The 23,516-nt window shown below is 44.3% G+C and overlaps 1 protein-coding gene across 8 annotated transcripts in view; it reads left to right on the top strand.

The window, feature by feature from the left end:
- The first annotated feature begins 3,836 nt into the window (after positions 1–3,836).
- USF3 (upstream transcription factor family member 3) overlaps positions 3,837–23,516 on the top strand; it is a 37,649-nt gene continuing 17,969 nt past the window's right edge. For 2 of the 8 annotated variants that reach the window (XM_082335337.1, XM_082335344.1), the window contains exons 1-5: positions 3,865–3,932; positions 18,939–19,073; positions 19,937–20,001; positions 22,201–22,229; positions 22,383–22,512. In XM_082335337.1, the coding sequence (XP_082191463.1) occupies positions 19,974–20,001; positions 22,201–22,229; positions 22,383–22,512 (187 nt within the window). In that variant the 5' untranslated portion in view covers positions 3,865–3,932; positions 18,939–19,073; positions 19,937–19,973. Of the gene's footprint in view, positions 3,933–18,835; positions 19,074–19,692; positions 19,816–19,936; positions 20,002–22,200; positions 22,230–22,382; positions 22,513–23,516 lie in introns of those variants that run through there. The other 6 variants (XM_082335339.1, XM_082335343.1, XM_082335340.1 and 3 more) reach the window with 6 other exon arrangements.

A 23,516-nucleotide genomic window follows, 5' to 3' on the forward strand; every position in this document is an offset into this window, starting at 1 on the left:
ATTCCCATCTCTTCTGTTTTGTCTGTAGTTTCTTTCTGCTCCTCTCCTGCTTTGAAGTGCCATTTATGAAGTGATAAAGTTGCACTCTGGTACAGTTTCTGGGGAAAAAGAAATGTTACCCCAATTATTCTATAGCACATTCTATATTCTGTTCATATAAATATTCTATCTGCTTATTTAAGTTCCTCTGGCAACTGCTTTATCAGTAGGTGGAGCCACTGCATTCATTAGGATAACAGGCAAAAGCAAAGCTCAGACTCTGAAACTTGGCTGTGGTCTTGAGCTGCTGCTACCAGCTGTCTCCCCTGACCTCTGCTGGAGATGGACTGGGGTCGGGAGCGCAGCCTTCATCGCTTTGGCCTCACCAGCAGCTGCAGAAGCTGGAAAACCTTTGCTGGAGCTGTTCTCCAAACCACTCGGCTTTTATTGATCTCCCCCATGTTTCTTTCCTTCTCCACCCTCATCCCAGTCACCGCTCTAACAGCCTGTACACTTCTAGACAACTTGGTTACTCCTTTACAGGGAAACTAGCAGATACCCCGATTGTCTGTGTTGTCCTTTCCCAAAGCTTTGCTGGTTCTGCAGGCAGTTCCATTCCCCTCACAGTATTCAAAACATGGGTATGTATGGGGTCCTTGTAATAACTTACGGTGTATGGTAGTTAAGTAAAGTTATGGTAACTTTTAGTTACAACAGTATGCTTTTTCTGTTACTGAGGTGATTAGTTAAAGAACAGTCACAATGCCAGGATCTAATAAGTGAGTGGTAAGTCAAGTCATTCACTTCACATGAAAAACTGGGATTGTTGTTTTTTCTTCAGGGTGTCCATCACCCTGTTTACCTGTGCTGGATATAACTTGCTGTTACAGTGCCCAGTCACTCAGCATTACAAGGTTCACTTGTCGTTCCTCATTCTTATCACCTCGACTACCCTCCAGCAAATTTTCACCTCACTCTACTTCCTTTTTTAAAATACTGTTGAGGAGCACAGACCCCAGCGCAAATCATCGACCCCACTGTTGACCTCCCACTAGTGTGAAAACTGATCTTTTATTCCATACCCTGCGATTTCTGTCTTTTAATCAGTTCTCTGTCCCTGTGTGGATGCTATCCTCTGATCCTGTAGTAGCTTAGACTACTTAAGAGCTTTTGGACAGGGATCTTTTATTCAAAATCCTTTTGAATAGCTACCAAACCAATCTGTCAGCTGAGCGCTGTAATCTGTTTCTGGCAATATTACTTTTCTTCCCATGGGCGTTCTCCGAATCTGTGCAAGCCATCTAGTTCAGATGGTTTGTATGGGACGTGAGATTGTGGCTCACTGTTGCCTTATCTCCTTTTCTCTTGTACCTAGAGGCATCAGTTATACCCGATGATGGAAAGGTTACCCTATCCCTCTCTTTATCCTGCCTTCTTTCCTCCTCTCCAGTGCTTTAGTATGGTAAAAGCATTCAGTTTTACTATCATTTTGCCTAAAGTCTTTGTGGCAACACCATCTCAAACTCTCTAGGCTGCTAAGTGAGTTGCCAGCTTGCTTTTTCGCTCGCTTTCCTGTATGTGGCCCATAGCCCAGGAAACTCCTGCACCTGGGGAAGGGTGGACTGGCCTGTCCTCTGATCGCCTTTCTGTCAGCTGCTGTATCACATCATACAGACGTAGGCCGTTACCGGTCACTAAAGCATTGAATCCAAACCTGCACTACAGGCAAGTGTTACGCCTTCTTTCCAAAAAATGCACTCAAGTCGTTCTGTTTAAAGTAAAGCTGCAGAAACTCTTGCTTTTAACCTGTCACACCAACAGCAAATCATCTCATCTAGTCAATGTAAAGCTCGTCTAAATATTTGTGCAAAATCTGTTTGGTTTGGGTTCTTTTTTTTTTTTTTAAGCTATCTTGCCATATAATTGCTAGTCTATATTCAACAATTTCCTGTTATATATGATTTCACCAGTGGGGTTTTGCCTGCTGCTGGATTTTTGCTACTGTATTCCAGGTATCTAACACTGTACTGGTATTCTGAAGATTTTTGAGCTCAAACACTCCAGGACACAGTGGGGTGGCAAAAGGTAAACTTGGGTTTACTGCTTTGGACAGAGGGTGCCTTTTTAGTGAAAATCTTCACTGAAAAAGCACGCTACCCTTTAAAAGAAAAAAAAAAAAGTAACTCGGTTTATATTGGAATAAATCAACATAGCACAGGTATTTTGGATTTCATTTGTCCTCCAGTTTGGTTGTGTCACATCAGAACTAAAAAATATGAAAACTGGAAAAGTGCATTTACATTTATACTTTGCATTGTGAAGTTGCTATTTACAGCGATTTTAGAATTTCTCTTCAAATACAGCTAGGGCCTTAAATTTATTCACAGCTGGCAAATGGGTCTTCCACTTAGTGTCAGTTGCAAGATTATTTTTCAAGCAGCGGCAATTCAAAATGAGATGTTTTGGGTTTTTGGTTTTTTTTTCATCTCATTGCTACTCTGACTCATTTCAGCAGCAGAAAAGTTCTTGGACACTGCTTCAGAAACTCATCCCTGCTCTGCATTAGATAATATTTTAGGAGGGTATATGGACACAAGATGCTTTCTGGGGAAAAAGGCATCTACGTTTTCTATAAAGCCTAAACATCACAGCTCTGCCTTTTTAGGTTGTCCCAGAGAGAAGAGGCTTTGCAACTCCAATGTCACCTACAGGCGAGCAAAGGTACAAAGTGCTTGTAAAATGCATTTGAAAAAGAGTTCCATAAAGGAACTGTTGCAGAACATCTGCGGAAGTAAACGACTGAGGCTCGAAGTGGGAAGCTACCTTGCTATGACTACTAATTGACTTGGAGAGGTGTCAGCAGGAAGCACAAACTCGGGTAGTGGGGAATTGTTAATGATTCGGAGTCCCTAATTTAGTGGAAGAAACAAGGCTTTTCGTAAGCTCTGATTTAATTCCCGAGGACGATGGATGAGGGGGCTTACCCCTGGAACTAAACATAAGCGCGGTGTCTCATAAAGCTCCCATTGAAACAACTGATTCTGTTAAAGAATCAAGAATAGCAAAGAAATACCAGTCACAGGAGTTGGTTAGGCCCTAATAAACACCCAGCTGCTATTTCTGACTTGGAAAACCTTTAGCCAGCTGCTTTTTTTTTTTTTTTTTTAAATCTCAATTCCTTCCCAGAACGGTGATTGCAGGGGAAGCAGGGCAGTATTTCAGTGTATAAATGTTGTTATGAGTGAGGCCTGTCCAGCTAAAAGGGAGATCGGCTTCGTTCCGGTGATTCTCGGCACCCGCGCAACGTTCAGCCTTCACCAACGGCCGCTTCGTAGCGTTTTTCTTTTTTATTCTGACAGAAAAACATTTTATATCTGGGAAAAAAATACTAGGTACGGGGTTATTTTGTTACCTGCCGGCTCTGGAGGGTTCCGGGGGAGGCGGAGCGGGCGGCCTCCCGCCGGCCGGGGAAGACGCGGCTGAAGCCGGCGCTGAGGTAACGGCGGCCGCTCTCTCTTTAAGAGCTTCCGCCCGCCTCTCGCCCCGCCGCGCTCCTCGTCCCGCTCTTCTCATTGGTCGACTGAGGTGCCGGTCTCCGGCGGTTCCTGTTTCGGCCACCTTAACTTGTTGACGGTTCGCACGCCAGTCTCAACCTCTCTGGCCTTCGATTGGGCCACCCCGCTAATGTTTCTGGTGGCGATTGGCCCCCGCCGGCTCCGCCCCGCCCAGTTGCGGCGAGCGACGCCTTCCCCGTCCCGCCCTTCTTGATTGGCCACGAGGACTCAACCCCTGCGCTCGGATTGGCTGCCCCGGGCCGCGCGTGCGAGCAGCAGGGTGGGCTGCGCGGGAGGGAGAGCGGCGCGGAGGCAGCGGCAGCGCGGCGGCCCGGGCTGCCCGCTCGAAGGATGGTCCCCGCGGCGGGGCTGCCGCTGCCGAGCCCGCCCAGCCCCCCTGTGAGTGCCGGGCGCTGCCGCGGGGGTGGGCCCGCTGCCCGCGCTCGGCGCGGAGCCTGGTGAGCGGGAGGAGGCGGGGGGGAGGTGGGGAGGGGCGGGCCGCGGCGCGGTGGCGGTGCCGGGGCCGAGGGGGCGCGGGCCGGGGCTGCCGGTGGTGGCGGGCCCGCCCTCCCGCCCCTCCCCCGCAGCGACCGTTGCCGTGAGGAGGCGCGCGCCAAGGGCGCGCCCCGGGCTTCGGCCCTGTCGCCTTGGCGACAGCGGGGCCGCGGGTCCCCCCCCGCCCCCGGCAGCCGCCTCGGGCCTCCTCGCCCGCCGGTCGGGGCGCCGGGCCGGGCCGGGGGCCGCTCCCCGCCCTCCTCGCCCCGGGACGCCGGCGGCGGCACCGCCGCGGGGGGCGGCCGGCGCCCCTTTGTCTGCCCGCGCCGCTCGCTGTGCCCAGGTGCGCCCGGCCCGGCCCGGGCCGGCCCGGCCGCGGGAGCCTCGGGCACGGCTCGGGTCGGGGCTGCGGAGCCGGAACAGGCCGGGGCGGTGCGGCCCTTGGCGGGGAGTGCGGGCCGCCCTTTGTGGTGCGGCTGCTTGCTGCCCCTCGGTGCCCCTGCAGGCACCGCGGTGGTGGCCGGGCTGTCGGCCCGGAGCGGTGGGGTTGTGAGGGCTGGCCGCCTCCCTGCCCGCCGCGGGTAAGGCCGCAGAGTGCTGGTGCCTGCGATCGGGGGAGGTGTAAAGATGAGGGCGCCTGGGGCGTTTGTATCGGTTTGAAATCTTGATAATCTGAGACAATTGACCATCGGTCGCTGTTCAGAAAGTTGGCTTCGGAGAGAGCGAAACGTGGGCACTGTTTCTCAACCGTTACATCTTTTCAGCGTGGTCCAGGGTAGAAAACATGCTGTGCATCACCTCCGTGTGCTCTTGCTGTGTGAGGGCTCAACCTGGAGCTTGGTCAGCTCCAGAGTGCAGTGTGGAAGTCCAGCTTTTTTGTTTAGAATTCGGTCCCTGGAAACTAACTTTTCCTGTTGGGTGTGTTTTCAGCTTGGTCTCCTAAAGAAAGAAGGTTTATGGACATGCTCCAGCTGTTCCTTCTGCACCTAGTAATTTTAGCTCTCTGGCCAATTTCAGACAAATTTACCAGTGGCAGAGGTCTTAAGAGATTGAAGTCTTAAGTTTCATGGAACTCAACATCTGCCAAATGCAGAAGATGACAATTATTGCTCACGCTAAGGGCAGGGCACCTAGAATCCAGCTCCTTGTGACAGGCAGCAGAGGTGAACCGAGTCCGTCAGCATACACGTGGCTGAATACAGCCGTGGCACACGATGCCGTTTGTCCAAGGAAGTTTGCAGGGAAACGGTGGCATTAAGGGGAAGAAGAAGGGACTAGCGATGTGTTGAGTCACCGGCTGTAAGTACGTAGAAAATCACACGTCTTTATTTTTACTTTTTACATCATAGCTTGGCCTTCTGTTAGACTCCACCCAGGCATCTGATTATTAAATGCTTTTAGCAAAGATAACTTAATGGTTGCACAGTTAAGCATTCAGAAGTCAGGTAATGTAATAGCTTGGTTTGGAAGCACGATTTGAGCTTTGCTTTTTCATATACAATGCATTGGGACAATCTTATTTATGTGATTACATGACATAGCACTAACAAACTGCAGAGTACTGTTTGTCACTCATGAATCGTGTGCGGTAATCAGACAGATAAGAAGGAAGAAGCTTCCTATGGGGAAATGGTTATTGTTATAAGGATTTAGAATTTTTAATTTTGACTTTCAATTAGTGCCATAGTAATAATTCATAGGTGCATTTTGGGGTGAAATAGATTTGACAACTGAAAATACGTTTGTCACTGAACGGGAAATAAGCTTAGACAACGCTCATGTTGTGAGCATGATTTTAAGATGCGTGTATTCGAAATAACGTATCCGCTATGTGACGCAGTATGAGAACGTTGTAAACTTTGAAGTATTTGGATATTACTTATTCCCTTAGAGACTTACTTATTGCCTTAGGTTATAGATACATGGGAAGATTTTAACGGAGTAGATGAAAAATGGTGGTGGATGCTGGAGGAGTCTGACAGCTGCAAAGAGATAATTAGGATGTAAGTGCTTGATAGTGGCTCTGCTGCTTTCATTCCTGGTTTTCCAGGCAGTGTTCCCAGGAACTGACCAGGGACAGACTGAAGCGACGGTCACTCAAGTGGTGCTGTGTGCATCACGGACTCTACGTTTGTAGCTGAAGTTTAGTTGTGGTCTGAAATTCCGAAGACTTTTATGAACAAGAAGGCAAAAATTTGGTGAAAGTCTTCTGACACCGCTGGCTGAACTACTCCAGCTGCTTTTCCCCTTGCCTCTTCTTGGATGAATGTAGAGGATGCTTCCGACTTTTTTAAAGGGAGGAATTAAAGAGCTACTTTTATGTGGGTTGTTTTGGTGGTGGTGGTGTTTCCCCTCCCCCCCCCCAAATCATAAGGACACCTTCAGCTTCCAGATATTGCAGTATAACGAACTAGGCAACAAAGAGATTTGGAATTGTGCATTCCAAATATTCAAGCATGCTTTTAATTTGCAAAGTGCGTTGGCATAAGGTGTCTGACGTAGTAACCAATCATATCCAGCTTGGATATGAATTAGTACAATGCATGGGGTAGAAGAAAGAAATAAATACATAAGGAAGTCAGAGGCTGGGACATGCTGGATTTGACAAGAACCATTCTATTTAATTTTTGTACGGTAGTGCTTGTGTTTTTGTAATGAGTGTTTGGATCCAAGATGGTCTTAAAAATAACTTTGTAAATGACCTGTGGCTGGGGGGAGGTGTAAGTAGCATAGCATTTGATATGAAGGGATTCTCAATGAATCGTAGTTGTTTGCGTCGTAAGAACTTGTAAAAAAATATCATGAAGTCTATGCCACTTTGAAGGATAGTGAGTAAGTATCACAGCACGGTGTTTCAGCTGAGAGAGTTTTCAATTAAATCACAATATTGAACATTGTCCCTGATTATCAAAACACGGGCGGAGAGCGTGTACAAACCAGGCGGTTAAATGAAAATGGATATGTAAAACCTGTGCGTGCATAGCACCCGACAGCTGTGGTGTTCCTAATAATTTCGTAAGGGGTCTAGTTAGAATTCCCAGACTTCTTCAGAAGCATTACACTTGTCTCCAGCCTGAAGGACTGCTAACCCTTAGTATTGCCGGTCACTTTATAACTTAGTTCCTGTGCTAGCATTCTTCATCTCTGCCATGTTTGTGACTCCTTTCTTCAAGTTAAGTCCCTCAGGAACACGTTTTCCTATTCTGAAGGGTATCAGTCATAACGTGAGTTGTGTGTGTGAGCGTTCTGGAACGTCGCGTGAAAACATCTCGGATTGAATGGTTGAGCAGCAGGGCTTCCTTTGTTTCAGATTGCCGTAAAACCTGTAAAGGTCACAACTCCCTGATGAAGAAACGTTGTGCAGTGCCCAGTTTATATAATGCTAACTTAACTTGCTGGTTAAAATACAATTCCAGTTTGTGTCCAAAGTGTACTTTGGTTTGACCTTACAAGTGTAGCCCTGTTGTCATGCTCTGAGTGAGCGCAAAAGAGATTCTGCTGTGTGCACAGGATTGACAAATTGTGTGTAAACCCGGTTTGTTTCCTGTATGAAAAGCATCAGTCTCGTAAGGTGAATGAGTTACTTTTGCAACCATGACATATGATAGCCATCTTTTACATCAGCCACGCTGTGTGCCATTGTGATTCAGATAAGAAGAAAGTAGCAGACTGAAAAATGTTTCGTGCTTCCTGTTAACAAGTGCCTTTCTTACCCAGTTACCTGAATTTCTGTCAGGTTAATTGACTGAGAGGAAGACCATGAAATGAGATTAATGCCTTCTAAAAGCACATGTCAATCATGCCGGTGCTCTGATACCAAAATGAGTTATTTGTGGTCCCTCTCTAGTGAGGCTGGAATGATCAGAGTATGGATCTATTAACTTTTAGGTCTAAATGCAGGTTTCTCAGATCTCGTGATCTGGAAGTCATTGGTGTGGTGAGCAGTGCCATGAGAAGATTATTGAAAATGTTGTTCTTTAGGCTGCTGACACTGTTAGAAGCAGCGCAAAGGTATTATGGGAAGAGGAGAGCTTAACTTTTAAAAGTTTTGTTTCTTTTTCAAGTAACTGAAGTTTAAAGTGAAAGTAATGTTGTCCATTTGGGGTATCTGCCTGCATCTGTAGGCTGTAATGAGTGGTTGGCTTAAGGGACACTTGATTCATGCCGCCCTTCAACCTTTGAAGTTGGACTCTGCTTTGCTTTCATGCGTCAGTGAAGTTGTTAGCTGGAAATTGAACACAAATCTTGGATGGGCTAGAAATTGCCTTTTGCTTTGCACTACAACTCTTCTTACTCATTTAGTACAATAATAAAATGGTGCTAGCCCAACACGGAGCAACTCCAAATCAGCAACAAGAGAAGGAACACCATTTTGGAGGTGTTGGAGGATCCATGATGTTTAGAGATGCTGTTTAAATATTATCTATCTATAGTTTAAATGCTTGATTCTTCTACGTAAGTCTCTCGCTTGTTGTAAATTCTGAGACTTCCCGTGTAATTGCAGAAGTTTAACTAGCCTTGGCATCGTCTTGGGTCATAGTTCCACAAACATAAGCCAGCGCTGCCACTGTGAGAAGCACTCTTGTACGGACATCAGCAGTTTCAGTGTCCTTGTTTGGGAGCGGGAGGTGTCTTTGCGATACTTTTGCAGAGTAAATTTTAAGTGGAAGTCATGTTCTCATCTGGCTTCCTGCGTGGGTGCCAGTGAAGCGAGGGAGAGGCTACGTCTCTCACCATTATTCTGGAGTAGGTAGGACAGCAGGGAAGGGTAACCGTCTTACAGATTTTCTTATTATTGCTATAAGAGCAATTTGTTAACTAAGGGAAGTTAAGTAGCTAGTTTAGCATATGTTGCAGTGTAACTCATTAACTCTGTTAGCATTCAGATTTGATAAAATTTTTTGCTTGTATTAATAATTTTATTTTCCACTGCATCAGGTTTCAACTGTTAGTTGCCTTTCAGAAGGCCATCCCCAGGAAAGCAGGGCTTTTTAACGCGTGACGGTGACTTGGGAAGACAAACACCATCGCTCCAAATGTCCCCTCCTTCCTCCTTCTTCCCCCAGCTTTATATGCTGAGCGTGACGCCATACGGTGTGGGATACCTCTTTGGTCAGCTGGGGGCAGCTGTCCCAGCCGTGTCCGCTCCCAGCTCCTTGTGCCCCCCAGCCCATTGTGCCCCCAGCCTGCTCGCTGGTGGGGTGGGGTGAGAGGCAGAAAAAGCCTTGACTCTGTGTAAGCGCTGCTCAGCAGTAACGAAAACATCCCTGTGTTATCAAGGCTGTTTTCAGCACAAATCCAAAGCATAGCCCCATACTAGCTACTATGAAGAAGATTAACTCTATCTCAGCCCAAACCAGCACAGCAGAAAATGACCTGAGGGTCCTGGTGGACACCAAGTTGAACGTGAACTGGCAATGTGCTCTTGCGGCAAAGGTGGTGAATGGAATGGTGTCCTGGGTGCGTTAGACAAGTATTGCCAGCAGGCTGCGGGAGGTGATCCTTCCCCTCTACTCTGCACTGGTGAGGCCACACCTGGAGTCCTGTGGCCAGTTCTGGGTTCCCCAGTAAAAGAGACACATGGACATACTGGAGAGAGTCCAGTGAAGGGCCACAAAGGTGATTATGGTACTGCAGCATCTCTCATCTTAGGAGAGGCTGGGGGAGCCTCAGCCTGTTCAGCCTGGAGAAGAGAAAGCCCGGGGGAATCTCATCAATGTGTATGAACACCTGAAGGGGGGGTGCAGAGAGGACAGAGCCAGGCTCTTTTCGGTGCTGCCCAGTGACAGGACCAGAGGCAATGGGCACAAATTGGAATGCAGGAGGCTCCATCTGAACATCAGGAAACTCATTCTTACTGTGAGGGTGACCGAGCACTGGAGCAGGTTGCGCTGGGAGGTTGTGGAGTCTCCATCCTTGGAGATATTCAGAAGCCTCTGGGATGTGGTCTTGGGCAACTGGCTGTAGGTGGCCTGGCTCGAGCAGGGTGAGGTTGGACCAGATGACCTCCAGAGGTTCTGTGATTCTGTAATACCCTAACCTACTTCAGAACCTAAGAAACTCTCAGAAGAGTGCATAAAACTAAAAAAGTCAATATTTGTAGTGCTATAGTCACATCTTGCCTACGTAACCATTGGTCTGTCGTTGCTGTCTTTAGTTACAACTCCAGCAGTTACCATTTGTATCCAAACTAGTAAAAAAACATGGTCATTTCTACTTGGTATGGTGTTTGCCTGTAGTCAAGTCAGCAGGCATGTGCTCCGTACTTCTGAGCTGCAGTCTCCTGGCTCTGTGATATCAGCTGGGGGCTGCAGCTCTGCCTTTGAGCCTCTGACCAGTGCTGCCCATGGCACTTGCACACCCTCTCTTCTGTCTTGCTCTCCATGGCTCAAGTTCGCAACTTCTCTTGGAGGTAGCTGTCGGGTACTTAGCTGATGTCTGTGTTCATTTAAATTAAAAGTGGGAGAGAGTTGAGGGCTTCTTGGATTTGTTTTTGTTTAAGTCTGCAACCAAAAGTAATGCACAGTCTCAACAGCTGATGATTTGATTTATTAAATATTGCCTTTGCCTGAAGCAGTGGTGTCTGTCGAGGTCATGTGTTATACGTGCTGTCATTGGCAGGTTGTAGAGAGTCCCACCTGTAAATTGTCTGAAGAGGCTTTACAGTCCATCTCACTCACTTTGTCTATGGTTTTTCTGGGCGGGGATGGGAAGACCCTGTGTTTCTTAGTTTGGAAAAATGAACTGTTTGAGCTATCCCTTGCTAAGGAACAGAATGGAGATCCCCCACTTCCAGTTTCACTTTAAGGTATTCTTGCCATGTCACTCTCGGGTGGCAATAGGGAGGTGATTTCCGACAGTTATAGAAAAAGAAAATGGAGGTGAGAAATTTTAATTTTATGGAATGATTTTCTAATGAAGTAAAACTTGCAGGATCATGGTATCAGTCTGTCCCTTCTCTTTACCCATTCCTTTCAGACCTCTGCAAAGTAGTAGCTTGGAAATCTGGTTTTAGTTTCTGTTCCGTTGTCTGTGCTAAATTTCTACAGTAGTCTTATTTGCTTTTTCTAGTGCTTTCAGAATTACTTATTTGCCCCTGGAGAGCTCGTGTTTTCATAATTCTCCTAAGCTAAATAAGTAGTTCCTAAAGTGGTGGAATTAATGAATTCAGGTTTCCTATGGATTTGCACCTGGTGGTTCTAATTTCTGGTGTCTTAACATACATTGATCTTGCTTTTAAATTTCCTCTTTTGAAGGTGTTAAGAAAGCCTGCCTGCTTTCCCTGGTCACCTGAGCTCAGATATCTCTTGTTTGGACCTCTCTCAAATCTAATTGAAATAGTTTGCAGCTTTATCCCTGCCAGTATTATTCAAAACTGTCAAACATCCAGATCAGAAGACGAGTCCTTTATTCCTGGAACTGAAGCAATTGCCCAGTGGACCCACTTTATACAGAAAAAACTCTGAAGAGCAAAGGTGCAAAATAGCATTGAGGTTGTGAAGGGGGAAGAGCCCTCTTCCGTCCGCTAAAACTTTTTGTGAGGAGCCTGGAATGAAATGTACATTGCAAAGTTGTGGGGTTTTGTTGGGTTTGGGGGCAGCGCGTGTGTGTGTTTGTTTCTTAAAGCTCATTACAGCTGATAATGGTGAAGGCACCACTTCTGGAATAACGTGCTGGCCTTTTCTGAAGGACGTGGCAATACGCTGTCTGGACAGGTGCTTTGGAAGCGCTTTCATACAGTTGCCAGTTTCCACGATTCTGGAAGTCGAAGGGAAGTTTCATTAACTAATTCTTGCAAAGTCAGCATACTTAGAAATTATGTGTCTTAGCGGTAGAGTTGGGGAGTAAGGTTGATCAGCTTGTGCATTAAAACTGAAATACTGTTTTATGGTACCTTCTACCTTGGCCATTTTTACCTTTAGCCCCATTAAGACTCGTAGGGAAATCCTTTACTCTGGAAGGTCAGTGCTTGTAACCAAATCTGAGGATGGAGTGGATCTCTTCTGCGTGTTGTAAAGGAGCTTCGTAGTGCAGGCCCATACAATATTGCAGCCTGTACCATGAACCCTTGACAAGTTCTTAGTTTGTGTCAGATTTCTCAAACCCCAAGCCTATAAAATATTCCAGAACTTAACTGTGTAATCCTTTGTACTTAATGACTTACATTGAAAAGATGAATTAAAAAAAAAATTACACAGAAACTCTCTGGATGCCCTACACATTTCAGTTCCAGGGTATTTTGCACTGCTTGGTAGTTAGGGTCCTCAGGAGAGAGCAGCAAGTCAGTTTAGCACGTGTCTGTGTGTCTGGCGTAGCCATCAGAGAATCACTTGATACCTCCTCAAGACCTTACGTGGTTTCATGAACAGACTATGTGAGGATCCTTTGTCATTGCAGAACAAAAAAGAGCTCAGGTTAAAACCAAAAAACAAAGCAGGGAATAGTATTCTGGCTGTATCATTTTTTTTTGTGGCCAAAATGAAAGTTTCTGTGTTTTGATTCTAAACTGGTTATCAAGTCCTGTGACGAAGTACTGTTCTTTGAATTGAGATTTCGTTCGGAGATAAGGCCACATCAGAGAGCAGAATTAAGACTGTCTCTTGCTGAAGCTGTAGCTTCTACATTTGTCCAGTCGGTCTTTGGTGTTTTAAATGCAGCTTTCAGATGTGCGTGGCTTCCTCAGTTATAAATAATCATCTTGGTCCCAGTATTCAGAGACCATGATGACTTACATGTGACAGCTTTTTTCAGGAAAAAGAAACTATTTGTTTTTTAGGCAGCGTGCTGGCAGCAAGGTTTGGCTCACCACAGATGCCCTTGCACCGGAGCGGGAGCGCATTCAGCCTCAGCGGCGGCACAGGCAATCTTTGCCATCTCATACAGATAACCTAACCCACATAAAGATGATGACCTATTACAGGAGGAATTTGTCTGCAATCCGCTTTGTATCCACTTAGCTTTCACCATCAGAACAGGCTTTTGGCTCCTTTGTCAAGCGTAGCATAATTAGATATCTATCTTCTATTTGAATATAAATTTTCTGTTTTAAAGTGTACTGTGGATCACTGGGCATTGAAAACCAGGGAGATGAGGCACTGGCTTGCAACTTAGAGACATTCCTCGTACTTTCTCACCTCCTTCATGAAAGTGGTGTGTGGTAACTTGTGAATCTTAACAAAATACATGAAGAATATGGGGATCGTGAGGATTTCCCTGGTCATCGCTTTCTGATTTCCTGAAGAAAAGAGTGACGTTCCCCTTATTTTAATCTAATGTAGCTGAGGACACTCTTTAGGGTGACAGCTCTGGTCTTTGTCATTCTAGCTTGTGCACTGGTTGTGTAATTACAGCTCTTTACCTCCCAGATGCCTGCTTCCATACAACAGTTCACCCAGACCAGGGGAGATGGTTCGTGTAGGCGTCTTCCTTTGCTAGCCCCGTGTGCCGCTCCAGTCTGGTTGTAGTACCAAGGTTGTCCACGCAATGTGTGAGGGTGGCAGCGGCTCACATCGGGTGCCAAATGTCCAGAGATACCTCTCCTTAAATAGTTTTCAGAACATCATCAGCAAGTAAAAGACTTGCTTCAGTAGACATGATCTCGATCTCTCTCTGCCCCTCTTCTAAGGTTTAAAAATAAATGAGGCCGTACTAACCTAGGAATGCTTGAGGGGCAACAACGGTAGAGCAAGAAGAATAAACGTGAGAGGTGGATCTTTAGGTGATTAATAGGGAAGTTTCTTTTTTTTCTGAAGTTTCTTAAGCAGATCTGGTCAGGATTTCTCAGAATGACCCTACGACTACGCTGTCCTGAAGCTGCATGTTAGTAAATGGTCATAAGCAATTATGTCTTTAATATTACAAAAATTATAAGTGAAAACAAAAATTAATGTAGATATGAGGGAATATCCCTTGAGTGATAACCCTACTTCTTCCTCCAATACTGTTATAAATAAAAGGAAGAGGAAGTTTTCTTTCTAGTTCTCCTGCATGTTCTTACAGAATAGCCTTACTGAAACTTTATTGCTTTAAGTCAGCAGCAGGAAAAATCCCAGTGTATTTGAGTTTAGATAGTACAAACAAAAGAGGCAAAGAAAAAAATTCTAAAAGCAGTGAAGATTTTTTTCCATCTGTTGTTATTTGCAGACACCTTAAAAAAAAAAAAAAGTGGCTCGTGTAACAAGTTTTAGCTTATTGGCATTGGTTTTCCTAACTTTTGCAGAAGCTCTGGGTTGCCCTAGGAAACTGTCAGCTGGTTTGCATCAGGAACGTGTATTCTGTGAAAAGTCAAGGTCGCTCTCTCCTGCCCTGCGATCCCTCGTACATCTTCCTCGGCAAAAGGTGGTGCGTGTTCTGCCTGGTCTGACGCCGGCTGGGCAGCCAGCTCCGGAGCCAGGCACGGAGCTGAGCGGTGTCCCGTCGCTTACCTGCAGCATCGGCACTGACCTCACTCCTCCTCTGCTCCGTCTCAGGTTTTTGTAAACATCTGGGAACTTCATCTCTTTGCGAGGTTTCGTTTAGGTCGGTCAGTGGGCCTGGCTGTTGTTGTGAGTGGGTGGATGAAGAGACACGGTGCAGTAACAAGAAAACCGTGGTTTCTTCAGAAAGCAAACTGAAAGATATCAAAGGGATTCTTACTCTTACCAGGAAAAAGTCCTTTTCAATTTCCTGCGCAGTAGTCTTAACAGGTTACTTTTATAGGCAAAAGCAGTTGGTATATGTAGGTAACAAGCAGAAGGGTAAGCTTTCGAGTTTCATTTCCTGCAATCATTTTATTAGGAAAATGCAAAATTACAATAGTAGTGTTTCAAGGGGGAGTAAAGAAAGGCCAGTAAATCCTGTCTTTTTATCTCAAGGGCACCTTGCTTGTGATTAAAAGCTTGGATTAGGTCCCTGGTTGAAGCTAGCCTTGTTTTAGCTGTAAATCATGGCTGACTACATGAGGTGTGCAAAACTCATAAGAACCGTGAGATTGTAGCATTGTAACAGCGTAAGCCTGCTGAAGTATTTTAAGAGGAAGAAAGATTTGGACTGCTGGTAGTTTTACAGAATATGTGTAGCTGCGTATTGAAAAGATTCTGTCTTCCTCATACAGAAGAATGGGATAGCCTTACTCATTTGAGGAAGGTTGTTTTGTACAGCCAAAGATAACAGATTGGAAGCATTATTTTCTTTTTAAAATGAATATTAAGTTTGGAAACACTTCCTAAATGAACAGTGAAAGCTTAATGTCAAATGAAATAATCTAAACTAGCTTTTTCTTAAAAAGCTAAATCTGCTGCGTGCACATGTTCTGAAGAAAAAATTTCATAAAATAAGTTGCTGAATAATACTTGCAAAGTTGGGTAGTAGGCAAGAAGACACTTCAAAAAATTTGGTTTTGAGTTTTCTACTCTTCTTTTTCAGAACTATAGAGGAGATTAAATTACGTTAAACTTAAATCTGCAGAACACAAAATATCTTTTCATTTCTGGGGGTGATATTGCATTTAAATTAAAATCGGTATTTCAGGTTGATGTCGTAAGAGCTATAAACTACATAAAGCTTGAGGGAACCTTGGTATGAAATAAATATAAATGTTGAATTGCTTCTCCTTCATCTGGCTAAAGAATTTGGAATTTGCTACATTCTCCCTGCAGAAGACAGATTCAGCTGAGTCAAGTGAGCGTATTTCATGAGTGAACTTAAAATACATTTGCCGCTGAGCTTATAAAGCGAATATATGTCTTCTGCTTTAGAGAATCAGTGAAGGGATCTCTCCGTGAAGAAGTATTATTTGACATGGAAGAAGTAAAGAGAAACCCATTGTCAAAGCTTTGGTGATAAAACCGCTGCGAGGAAGAAATGGAGACAGAATAAACATCATTCATCAGCCCCCAGACGTTTCCACCTAGGCAGTGTTCTGTGGGGGTTTGGGGTTTTTTTAATTCGCAGGGCCCATATTTTCAGCAGCTCTTAAGAATGCTGCCTCCCTGGTGTCGCCAGCTCTAACTGCTTTGAGGTGTATCAAGTAAAATGCAAAGGTGTTTGTCTTCACAGAATAAGAATAGGAAAAAACCAGCCTCAGTTCACCGTGTTTCTTACGGTACAATCTATCAGTAGAAACCCCAGAGTTGTATACAAGTGCTGTTTAACAAACTTAACCACCTCTTTTCAGTTAGAAAATTAGAACTTGAAATAAACTAACTGGTCAATTAGAGAATGTGTGCAGCCTTGTTTTTTCTTACCAGTCCCACAAAACTGCTTTGAAACTTTTGGGGAGACATTGGTCGAGTGGTAAACTTTGATAAACTCGACTTAAAGTAATTCCACAGTAAAGTGAAGTTAGAATAATATTCATTGCATTCCTGTGCCCTGTCTTCTATGTGCAATGGGCTGTAGATCCCAGTAGAACTGAAGCGTATCAAATACAGACTTCAGGTTGTTCACGTTTGTGAGGCTTATACACTCGATGTGGTAGCATCTGGCTTGGAATGTGCAGGGAATGGCATCACTTGGAAGAAGGACGCTTATTGACATCATTTAAAAAAAAAGGGCAGGGGAGGAAGACAGAAATGGAGAGTCTTTGACACGTTTTAATAAAGACTTTCCATTTTCTCAGAATCAAAAAATGGTTAGAAGCTGTATTAATAAATTTCAGCACAAGCTTTCACTAAGGCCTTGCCTGTCTTCCCAAATACTATATACAAGATATTGCTGAATCGTTTAAGGCATCTGCTCAGGAGGAAGAGATAAGGCAATAGGAAAATGGCTTAGATCATGACTTTGGGAGATAGGGATGCTGCTATTAGGAGTAAGAATGTAGCTGAGGGGGGAGAGGAGGGGACACTGACCTGAGGGGATGTCCCCGTGAGGGGACACGGACCCTGGGTGGAAGAAGCTTGAATATAGGAGTGTGGAGAGCCCGTGTCAGGAGGGAGGGAGTGGGTGCCCTGAGCCGAGGCAGGGGGAAGCTGGGGTTGTGGATGTGTGCAGGGAGAGAGCTGTGTCTGTTCTGGGGGGGGTATTTGTGGGTGGGTGCTTTTTTACACCCTTTACCTTCACACAGCTGTGCTTTATCTGTAGCCTTGCGTGGTCGCTGGCCATCTAAATCCACATTAATGCTTTCTATATTAAATACACTGTAATACAGAAATACTCCTTTGGTTCTGAAGTTGTATAAATTTGCAAGATTAAAAAAAAATGGTTTACTGGTGAATACATTTGTCTTTCAAAAATGCTAAGTTCACCAACACTAAGACCTCTTTCATCTTTTTGCTCTGATTTCCAGCATACTTACAGTGTTCTAATAATGCCCGATAACAGATACATCAACTCTGTCCTTGCAGATGGTGCAGAAAAGTCAAGAAACAGGGTACGTGGCTGCCACACGATGCAATCCAGCATCTTCCTTTTTCTAAGCATGATGTTTGTGAGCTTTGCTGTACCAGAACTGTGGCCGCAGACTCTGTGCTCACATCCTTACCTCACTGAACAGCAACAGTACTGTATATGCTAAATTAAATGACCCCTTCACCCCCTTGAATAGCTATTTTACCTGATACACAAGGTATTGTCTTAATGGTGGATGTACGAGAGCGTGGTGTTACTGGCTAGCTGCTCTGCTTCTCGTGTCTTTGCTGGTAGCCTTCACGGATACAGATTCTTCTGGGCTGCTTTGACAAAAAACCCAGCTGAAACGAGGTGTGCTGACCTCAGGCTCTCAGTGGATGAGTGACCATCTCTCTGGTTGCCAGCAGTGTAAAAGATGGCTGGGCTCTAACCAGATTTACTTATTTTTTTTAATAATCAGACTCGCACACCTGCTATACCCTCCCAGCTAACCCCTTCCTCGTCACCTGAGACAATGAGTGCAGCTAGAATAAGTGAGGGGGTACTACTGACCATCACCGGCTACGCACAGGCGGGGTGGAAGTTACAGGTGCCTTGGGTGGGAAACTGGCTTTCCCGGCTTTCCGAGTTGTGGGCTTTCACTAACTTGGAGGACCTGAGATACCAACTGGACTAGTCTTACTGCGTATAAACAAAAATAAAATTGTTAGTGAATTAAGCTAAATGGATTTAAAGGAGAAGAAATCTGTTTTTAAGATGAAGTAACACAAGGTAATTTATAAGAGAGAGAGTGAAAGTGCTGAAGTTGCACCACGACTTTTTCCCACGGTAAAAGACTCTTTTGTCAGGTTTTTTCATCGTTTATGCAGAGCATGGTCAGTGAGAATGGAGAAAGCAAAGCCTGTGGAGAAATCTGAATAGAAAGCGATGCGCTCCCGTTGATGGCTAGGGAAGTCTGCGGCGATGGTTTCAGGTAGGCTGTATGTAGCGCCCAGCGGAGCGGTGTAACGCCGGAACTCGTCTCGGAGAGGATTGTGTCTAATTTTGTGATGGTGTGAATTCTGTTGTGTAGGTGGAGGAGTTGAATTAGGTTCCCAAAAACTTCAGGCACTTTGAGTTCCCCAAGCTGGATCTATTCGCAGGATATCGCCCGTTTGCTTTACTTCGTGGTTTTCCAACATTTCCTCTGTCTTCACAGGAATAGAGAAAGTACTTACAGAAGGGGTGGAGTGGGAAACAGCATCAGCCTTGATGTTTCTCTTCAGTTAATCCTTACTGAACGAGAGCGCTACGTTCAATTAACCTTTCAGAGTATAAAGACCGGAGAACAGCATCCGAGTTCTGTTCTGGTACCATGCAGGTTATTTCTGTTAACTTGACACACGCGTGTGTGCGCACAGAGCCCGTTCCGAAGCGTGTGCTTCAGTGCTGTGGGAGCTCTGTAGACAGCTGGCTTTCTGGTGTGTCAGGATTTTTGCTTGTTTGTTTTTGGTGTCGGTGTCAGTAATGGTAGGCTCGGTTTATGTTAAGAAGTGCTTGGTGTTGAAAGTTATATTAAAAACCACCCCCACTTCCTTACAGTACAAAGAGACAAACAAAAAAATACCCTAAAGATACGAAGCCTGTTAAAAGAAGCCGATGAGCTTTCCAGGAGGAGCCAGGGAGAGGGGCGACCGCGAGGAGGCTGAGGGCCCATGGGAAGAGTTGCAATAACAGGTTGGTTGGTGAGGGAACAAGCAGAAGCATGAAAGTAAATACAGAGCTCAGCCTTCTCAGAAAACAGATTTTTATTTTTTCCTGTTGTCATCTACGGTATACGTCATGTTACTTGCTTTCTGAAATTCATTCCCTGGTAGATTCATGTTCGACCATTATTGACTTAATCTCATCTTTTGTTTATTTTTTTCATAATGTTTTTGTCTAAATACAGGCTACCGACGTGTTCAAGCTGAGGACAAGTTAGGTGCAATTTATTAGGCTGTTATGTATAACTTTATTTCATAACTTTATTTTTAACTGAATTTTAGATAGCTGAGAACATAGGGTGGCATTTTTGGCCATTTTAAGCTGTACATTAATTCACTTGCAAGTAAGTTTTGTAATTCGCTACATTAATAGCACTCTAAATTTGTATTTAATAAAATGTCCTCATTGTAGCTTGTATTTTGCTTAGCATTCGTGCTTTATTTAGAACTGGGAATTGAATGCATATTCAGTTAGGAACGGCTGATGAAAGAGAGTTCAGCTGTACCTCCTCCCATTCAAAAAACAACCATATACTCTAATTTGCCTTCTTGCTTCCTTATTGGGATTATAATTGTTTTTATATTTAAAGTAATTGAGGAAACAGAAGCCAGTTCATCGTAGACAGCAGGCGTTCATGAAGCACCCCGATGGGTAACGTACTTCATTTCTAACGCTCACGTGACTGGCTGCTCTACGTCACGGTGACGGACTTGTGCGTACTTTGTAGTATGGCCCTGTCCTTGTGGTCCAAGTCAAAACGATGCAACAAATGTTGTGTGCTAAGAATTCAGAAGAGTGCAGGAGTTGTTAATTCTTTCCACAATTTTCTTCAGGCTCTCTTCTCCGAAACCATGCCAGAGATGACAGAGAATGAGACACCTACTAAGAAGCAACATCGGTGAGTTTCCATGGGAAAATGACTCTTTTGTAGTTCTGTAGTCTGCCGTCATGTCACAGTTACGAAGTTTCTGGCTAAAAGTTTGGCAATAAGGGTATTGACAAGAAGTTCTGAGGGTTGACCAGGGTTGATCCAAAAGTTTGGGAACTATGGCTGCAAAACTCCCTTCCTCTCTTCCCCTACCTGTGCCAAATTATTTGTCAAAGACATGTCTACCTGGGCCACCGAGGCAACGGAGGTTCTTTGATTATTACACTGACTACTCAAAGGTGTATAAAACCCTGTCGCCACCTCGGTTAGAGTGCAGCCTGGATTATTGCAGGGACTCCTGGTAGGTAATTGGGGGGCTACTATACTCATTTTGACAGAGTAATTCAGATCTCTTCCTCAACTCCCAGTGGAATCTGGACTTTACATCTCGAATCTTGCTGGAACTCAAAATACATCTTGAGGTTGCACAGCAACACTATGACCAAAATTTGTAACAAAGCGACTCGGAGCTCATTACAACTTTTCCAGGTTTTCTTTCCTTTGCAGTAGCATGTTGATCCAATACCTGATTGGTAGGGGAATCCTTCAGTCCGTAGCTAAATACAGCATTCATCTTATGCTAGGTGGCCATGTAGGATATGATTTAGGATAAGAAAAGCTCAGAGAGAATATTGATTTGTCCTACAGAAATTTTTTCAGTCTTCATGGATTTTGTGACTCTTTCTTACCGCACTAATAGAGTAGTTTGGATTCTGTATTGGTAATGGGAATGAAAGGGCAGCTGGGCCTCTCCAGCCCTTAAATTCTTGTGCATATTTAGGATATATGATCAATTCTGACTGGCAGATGCTTGTTTTGGTTAGAAGTGGGAGAACTGTAGTTTACTGTAAAATAAACCATTTTAAATTATAGTTTACATGCATTCCTGTTCTGGTGGCGCAAGTTTTCAATGAACAGGAGATTCAGCACTTCTTGAATAGTTGTAGAAAAGACGTGCAGGCTTCAGTTGACATTTATTTGACTTGAAGATGTTCATCTTTAGGCGTTATTTCTTAGCAAATGTCTCCAGGTGTGACCATCTGCAGTAACATTACTGTCTTGTAAGCATTGTCCAGGTTACTCTAGATGCACACTACTTTTCGTGCGTTACCAGAAATAAACGTGTATCAACTCAAAGTGCAAAGCATACATGCCTCATCGTAATCACATGTGTCATCCACATGTATCTTGCATTCTCACTTCAGATTCCTTACTACAGCTGGCCTGTGCTCTAACAGTGGGAAAGGAGAGCAGAAGTTGCTACTCTGCTTTTTGCATACTCTAGCCAAACATCTAGACTGAGAGTGTGCTGCTGGACAGAAATCTTTTGAAAGGTCTTCTTTTTTCTGGAATATTTGTTTTTCCAGAAAACACATGCTTTGCTTTATTATACTTCCTTAAAGTATTTGGCTTACTGCATGTATGCAGTACCTCTGATTTATAGATGTAGAGTCCACACTTGGGATTTATTGACTTCCAGCAAAGCAATTTGAGGCATTGCACAACGATGCTGGTTGCCATCGGTCCAGAAATTCCAGGCGCACATCTGAAAACAAAGACAACCCTTACATGCCCACGTTATACCTAGACAGAATTTTGAGGCAGTAAAGAAGAACAACTGCAGAGGAATGGTAATTCAGGTTTCTCACACAATGGAAGCATGTTTATACCAGAAGGTATGATGTTTGAAGGTAACATGTCTGGAAAAATCAATTTGCACGGTAACATTTTCTCCTGTTTCATTGATCCAGTGAATGTAAAAGCAACATTTCAAACAAATAATTAACTATGCTGTTGCTCAGAAATTAGTTCTATTTTTTTAATATTTGGCCCTAGTGAACACTGGATAGTGTTCAATAGTTGTTGCTACTGGTGAGTTGTTGCTCTGCCCTATAAATATATGTAACAATAACCAAATGCGGTATTACACGATGCCTTGTTAGGCTGAAATTTATTTAAGTATGAACACAAATGGATTTTTGTTAGAAACTATTTAATATCAGCACCTAAAACCAGTCCTTGTGAATATGACTTCTACTATGTTCTTGTTCACAGAGCAAAATATAATATTTAGTATTTTTAGCTGTAATGGAAATAATAAAAGAAACGTTTGTATGCAGTTTTTTTCCCTTCTGTTTCACATAACTGTTTTCCCTTTATGTTTCACAGAAAGAAAAACCGGGAGACACATAATGCAGGTAGGAACATGACACTTTGTTGTTTGGTCTGGAAATAAGCACAGATGCTTTGAGCTAGTAAAATGTATTTTGCATGGAGAAAGTTCCTCCGTAGGAGTTTATTACACCAAAAATCCCCCACCCTACCGAGCACCTTTCTGTGTCCTCACATAGAATATTGGTGCAGAAGGGCGTCTGGATCAGCCTGCAGTTTGCCATTTTCTGCAGTACAAAGTTACAGTAGCACGCCCAAATATGCACGTGGGACCATCCCCCTGGCTTTCCAATGCTCGTGAATTAAGAGGTAAACAATTTCAGTTGTGTTCGGTTCTAAAGGAAAATAAATGCACAGGCATTCACACACAAATAATATCCACATCTCTTAAAATAAAGAGGTAAACACTTCAGCAAACTAGAGATGGATATCCGACCCAAGCGCTTTAGAGGTTCCTTGGCTTACAAATATTCCTGTAGCCTGTCCCTGAGGTTGCCAACACCTGCATGCTGGCATCCCAGAAATTCTGTGTGAATACCGTCTGGACGTCGCAGGAGTCGCATCCCTCAGGCAGTGGCAGCCTTTTCCTCCTGTCAGTGTCCAGCTCCAGAGCCATCTTCTGCAAGCAGCAGCAGAAAGATGGACTGGGAAGGGGTCTGGCAAGTTTTGGCTGGGCTTATCCTAAGAAATTGATTCCAGTTCTTCTTTTATTAAACAGCACTACTGTGTGGTCTTCAACTGGAAAAACCACTCAGTAGTTTCCATGTGAAGGCTGTGGAGTATCGTGCTTGTCGGGCTGTGCCCAGGATGTGGCCAATTTCTTAAGGATTAAGAAGTAGTAGGAAATAGTCTTATCAAGTTTACTTTTAAGATTGCCGACCTCGTTCTAATTCTCAGTTCCTGTTTTACTTGCCGATAGCTTTCCAAAGTCTTCATCTACTGGGCTGAACTCTGGAAGATGTGGGGACCAGCTCCCTCCAACCCTGTAGCTTGCTTAGTCATTAATATCTGGACAAGCTGAGTAGAGTATTGAAAATATTATCAAAACAAAGGAATAGCACTTCACAACCACTGTGATATCTGTATGTATTAGTAAGATATATAAAAATTAAGTCCCAGGGATCACGTTTTAAAGTTTATACAGCTGCTCTGATTTGTATGGTAAATTTCTTGCAGAAGAGACTTTGTTTTGCTGTGTTTAGTGTGTTTAGGCCTGTCTCTGTCAACACCACCAGTCTGTCCTGAAATACAAAAAATAATTCAGTAGTTTGATAAATGTAAACTGAAGTGGCAGACTACTGAAATAAAACTGT

The sequence above is a fragment of the Platalea leucorodia genome (assembly GCF_965183815.1).
Source record: "Platalea leucorodia genome assembly, chromosome: 2".
NCBI classification, from domain to species: domain Eukaryota; kingdom Metazoa; phylum Chordata; class Aves; order Pelecaniformes; family Threskiornithidae; genus Platalea; species Platalea leucorodia.